The sequence below is a fragment of the Arachis ipaensis genome, chromosome B06 (genome assembly GCF_000816755.2).
Source record: "Arachis ipaensis cultivar K30076 chromosome B06, Araip1.1, whole genome shotgun sequence".
In the NCBI taxonomy this organism is placed as follows: Eukaryota; Viridiplantae; Streptophyta; class Magnoliopsida; order Fabales; family Fabaceae; genus Arachis; species Arachis ipaensis.
Window position 1 is genome coordinate 23064687 of NC_029790.2, and position 4810 is coordinate 23069496.

The 4810-nt window shown below is 35.4% G+C and overlaps 2 protein-coding genes across 2 annotated transcripts in view; one reads left to right on the forward strand and one right to left on the reverse strand.

The window, feature by feature from the left end:
* LOC107648098 (piriformospora indica-insensitive protein 2) lies at nt 1249–3114 on the forward strand. Its single transcript, XM_016352103.2, has one exon. It carries the CDS (start codon nt 1625–1627, stop codon nt 3026–3028), a length of 1404 nt encoding a protein of 467 aa, XP_016207589.1. The 5' UTR covers nt 1249–1624; the 3' UTR covers nt 3029–3114.
* LOC110263241 (CRIB domain-containing protein RIC6-like) overlaps nt 3319–4810 on the reverse strand; it is a 3139-nt gene continuing 1647 nt past the window's right edge. Inside the window, exons 3-4 of the mRNA XM_021104269.1 lie at nt 4067–4175; nt 3319–3870 (exon numbers count right to left, since the gene is read on the reverse strand). Of these exons, the coding sequence (XP_020959928.1) occupies nt 3356–3870; nt 4067–4175 (624 nt within the window). The 3' untranslated portion in view covers nt 3319–3355. The remainder of the gene's footprint in view (nt 3871–4066; nt 4176–4810) is intronic.

The window sequence follows — 4810 nt, forward strand, 5'->3', positions numbered from 1 at the left end:
TTATTTAATTTTAAACTTTACATTTTAAATGGTAGAGACAGAGAGAAAAAAAAGAAAAAGAATAAACTATTAAAATAAAAACTAATTTGTAGCAAGGTCCGAGACTAGTGAAAGTTTTGTAAGCCTCATAAAATCGTATTTCTGGGTTTGAGTCTCCATGAAAATAACAGAGGGGAACCCTTAAGTAGATTATCTTTGAGTGTCTGTGAGTTTTTAAAATTTCAAGCAAATGTGAAAATAATATATTTTTATGAATAATTTTCGAAAAAGTAATTAAAATCGATTGAACCAAACACATCCTAACAGATACTACTCAAAGTTGATTAATTAAATAGAGTTAAACGTAATTAGAACACACATTAGTATTTTCCCTAATTAAAAAAAAAAAACTGATTAGAAATTTAGAATTTAGATTATCTGCTACCAATTAATCATAGGAAACTTATCTAAGGACAAATGTTGATCTCAGATGATAAGTAATTGGTTGAATTATTATAAAAAGAAACGAATTTTGGAACCATGTACTGTCCAATGTGCAGTATCCACAAAGCTTGAAATGGAATAACCTAAAAGCTCAAGGCAACAATGTTATATGTATCAGAATTGAATAAGTTGGACGATAATTGTTTGTAGAAACTGACACGTTAATGTACAATTCTGACCCTTGTCTCATTGGGATGGAAATCAGAGTCAATTCCCTCTTACAAAGTTACCAACCTCCTGCCCCTGCAGCACTATTTCCCCTTTCTTACTTAACAATATTACATGTTAAAATGTTAATTATTTTTCAGGTGACTTTTTTAATTTTTATTGATATGTATTTAGTTAATTAGATTTGAGTAATTTGTTTGGTGTTTTGTTCACGGCATCTGAGGCAGCTAGTTTTGGAATCTGTTAGTGATACTTATTGTGTTCTCTTCTCTTCCCTTAAATTGCAACTGCCTTCTGGTTCTGTTATGAATATTTGAAACTGTACTAGCATGCTAATTACTATTCTGTCCTAGTTTACTTTTTACTTTTCTTGTTGTACCTACCTAACGATTCTGTTTCGTACGTTGGTATTGTTTGATTGATGGTTTAGGAGGATATAAAATCATAAATGAATGAATATAATCATGTTAGCATCACATAATGATGATGAGAGAATAAGGACAAAAGAGAGGAGAGAGTAGTAGGTAATAGGGAGTAGGTGGGGCTATGTATTTTCATGCGGGAACCCTAATAAAAAAGCCTAAGACTGAGGAAACGGATTTATACAGTAACAGTATCTCTATCCCACAGTACACTTGTTATGATAGGCAATGGCATCATTTGTTAATACTCCATGGCTCACAGTCACAATACAAAGATGTAATTAAGTTAAAAAGAAAGTAATGGAAGGGTTTTCCCCTAGGCACCACCCAACCACTAGCCGTATAGTTTTGTCTGCTTCACACTACACTACTTTTCTTTTTCTTCTGCATGCTGCTCGTTGCTCTTTTTCACCCTTGTAGCGCAACATTCTCTGCTCCTTCCCCTCCTCTCTCTTCTCAACATACTCCCTATTTATTACCCTTTCAAATCACAACATCACATCACATTTTTCTCTTCTTCTTCTTCTTCATCTCCATTCCAAATTCCCAAAATGCCCTCTTCTTTCCAACTCTTCTTAACATTCTTCTTCTCCATCCTTCTCCTCTCTCACCAACAGCCTCCATTGAACCCACATGAGCAAGAATCTCTCTACAAAGTCCTTCACTCCATCAACCCCACCATTCCATGGCGCACTCTCTTCCCTTCTCACGACTTCTGCATTTCCCCACCACACGGCATTCTCTGCGACTACGACGACTCCCAAAACGACACCGTTTCGTTTTCACACCTCCTTCAGCTCAGCTTCGGCTACGTCTCCGATGAATCTTCAAACCCACCTTGTTCCGATAACGCCACCCTCAACTCTCTTCTCTTCACTTCATTTCCATTCCTTCAAAAACTCTTCTTTTACAACTGCTTCAACGCTTCATCACTCGTTATTTCCACTCCACAAACGCTTCCTTTCTCTTTCGCTTTCTCTTCAACTCTTCAAGAACTCGTTTTCATCGATAACCCTTCTCTTGTTATGCCTATCGCCGATATTCTTCTCCAAAACTTCACCAGCCTCAGAAGGCTTGTTCTGGTTAACAATGGCTTCCACGGTGAACTTCCAGAAACCGTTGGCTCTTTTGTTAACTTGGAAGAGGTTACTTTATCGGGTAACAACCTAAGCGGCGAGGTTCCAACAAGCTTGGGAACGCTGGAGAAGCTCAAGGTTCTTGATCTCAGCCACAACGACTTCCATGGTTGCGTACCCGAGAGTTTCGGTGATGGAAAATTCATGGAGATGGTGAAACTTGACCTGAGCCATAATGGATTTGGTTGTAGGGTCCCAGAGAGTCTTGGGCACTTGCAAAGTTTGGAGCTTTTGGACCTAAGCTTCAACAAATTCGGAAACTTTGGGGTCCCTTTGTTTTTGGGAAAGGTTCCAACTTTGAAGGAGGTGTACCTGAGTGGGAATAATCTTGGAGGGGTGATTCCGGAAATATGGGAAAATCTTGGGGGTATTAGAGGAATTGGGTTTTCTATGATGGGCCTTGTTGGGGAGATACCTGCATCAATGGGGGTTTATCTGAAGAATCTGACATACCTAGGGCTTGATAACAACATGCTTGTGGGGCCCGTACCTGAGGAGTTTGGGCTTTTGGATTGTGCAGATGAGATCAACTTGGAGAACAACAACTTGAGTGGTAAGGTTCCAGCTTCAATTAGAGTTGTTGGGGAGAAGCTTAAGCTGAAAGGGAACACACAACTTTGTGTTGATGATAGGTTGATGAGATGTGATAATGGTGAAAGGTGTGGCTTGTTGAGTCAAATGAAGCTATGCAACAAAGCTGATAATGATATTCTTGATGCTGCTGCTTTCCTTTTGAGTAGTGCTTGTGGGGTTTCTTCTTTTGATCCTCTTGTCTTGTTCTTTTCTCTATTGGGGTTTGTTTTTTGTTTGTATTTGTAGGAATGTGACACTTCATCATCATGGTTATACATACTGAGAATAGGCCTAACTTGTAACTTCAAAGTCTCTAACAACATTGGAGCAGCAAATTTCTTTTTGGACGTTAAAAATCAGAAAGCAAAAGTTGCATGTTTTTTAGTAGTCAAGGAGAAAGAAGAAGAGGAAAAGCATGCATTTACATTATTAGTAGTTGTAATTAGCACATTAATCAGTATCATTAACTTATATTACAATTTTGAAGATAGAGTTCTGAGTTCTAACTTCAATTCTCAATTTACAGAACACTCTATAGTAGCTAAAGCCTTTGTAGTAGAAAGAATTGTTACACTAATTTGTCCAGAGGATTTTGTCAGATCCCCTTTGAGTTTGATGTCCATCTTGGTCTTGGTCTTGTTCTGACTCTGATTGATCTTCTTCAAAATGTCTATGTTTCTTTCTAGCTTTGTGGCCTGATCTAGAAGAGATTTCTTTGTTCAAAATTCTTTGTGCTCTTGATGATCTTGACTTGGTTGAGGTAGAACCAGCGTTGGAAGAAGCATCTTTAACTTTAGTGGAGCTAGTCCTTTTAAGTTTAGGAACATCTGGTAATAGGTTGTTCCTAGGTGGCTGCAAATTTAAGTCACTACTACAACCTTGGATTTGTTGTTGGATAGAGTCCATGTCATTTGATGGTTGCTCTGAGGAGCATTTGGAATTGGTGGATTCATTATTATTGCATGATGATGATTCCTTTGATTTGGATGACCTAGTTTTGGGATTCTTTGGCCTGTCTGATTTTTCCTTTGCATGAGATTCTCTCATGTTTCCCATTGATTGCCTCCTTGAACCTCTTTTTATTGAATCTGTCTCAAACGCAATTCTTTTTATATTATCATCAACATTTATTCATGTTTGATTAGTTTAAGCTTTTTTTATTCAAGTAAAAAGTGCGTGGCAAAAAATATTATATGCAAGCGAAATTAATATGTTAATTCATATTTAATTTATTATTAAATAATGCGTGAATTAAAAAAAGCGAAGGTGAATAGTAAAAGATACCGTCGGAGAGGCATTGGGATGAATTGTCATCTCCTTGGCTATGAATGTCTCCATGAAGACTTAGAGGTGCTGATGCTGAAAGTCCATGAACAGATTTAAACTCGTTCATCTGAAACAAACCCAAATGAATTTCCACATGCCTTTCTCAAATCATGAAAAACACACACACACACACATAAATATTAACTCAAATTACAAAAATCAGTACTATATCGTACTAATACTAAATATGTCATATGTTAGTATTAAGTCTACTTAAGATACAGCCAAATTAAGCATTAAGTAATTGAATAATCTTAAAACAAAGCTTTGTTTTATTTCCTACTAACAAACGATTTTTTTTTAAAAAGTTGGATTATTTAGAGTGAATTTATAAAAAATGACCTATATTATGTTTTATACGATGTTGTGTGCCTTTGTAAAATGTCAATGACGTTTTGTCTTTTCATAATTTTAAAAAGGAAACGTATAAGTAAACAATAAAAATATTAAATAACGTGAACAATAGATATATAGGATGTTTAATATATTAAGTGTGCAGATGATTATCTTAATATTAAGATTTAAGTAAGTAATTTAGGGTGTATGTGTTTTTATTTTATTGAGCTAATTTTAGAACACATTGTTCATAATAGTCATTGTCTACCTAACAAAATCTTTTTAAATAATATTTTTTTATAAAATATCAATAACATTTTATTTTTTTATATTTAAAAAATATTTTTATTACAAAAAGATAAATGG

What these genes read in the sequence shown, in the direction of transcription:
- LOC107648098 (XM_016352103.2), top strand. Translation starts at nt 1,625, where the DNA reads ATGCCCTCTTCTTTCCAACTCTTCTTAACATTCTTCTTCTCCATCCTT.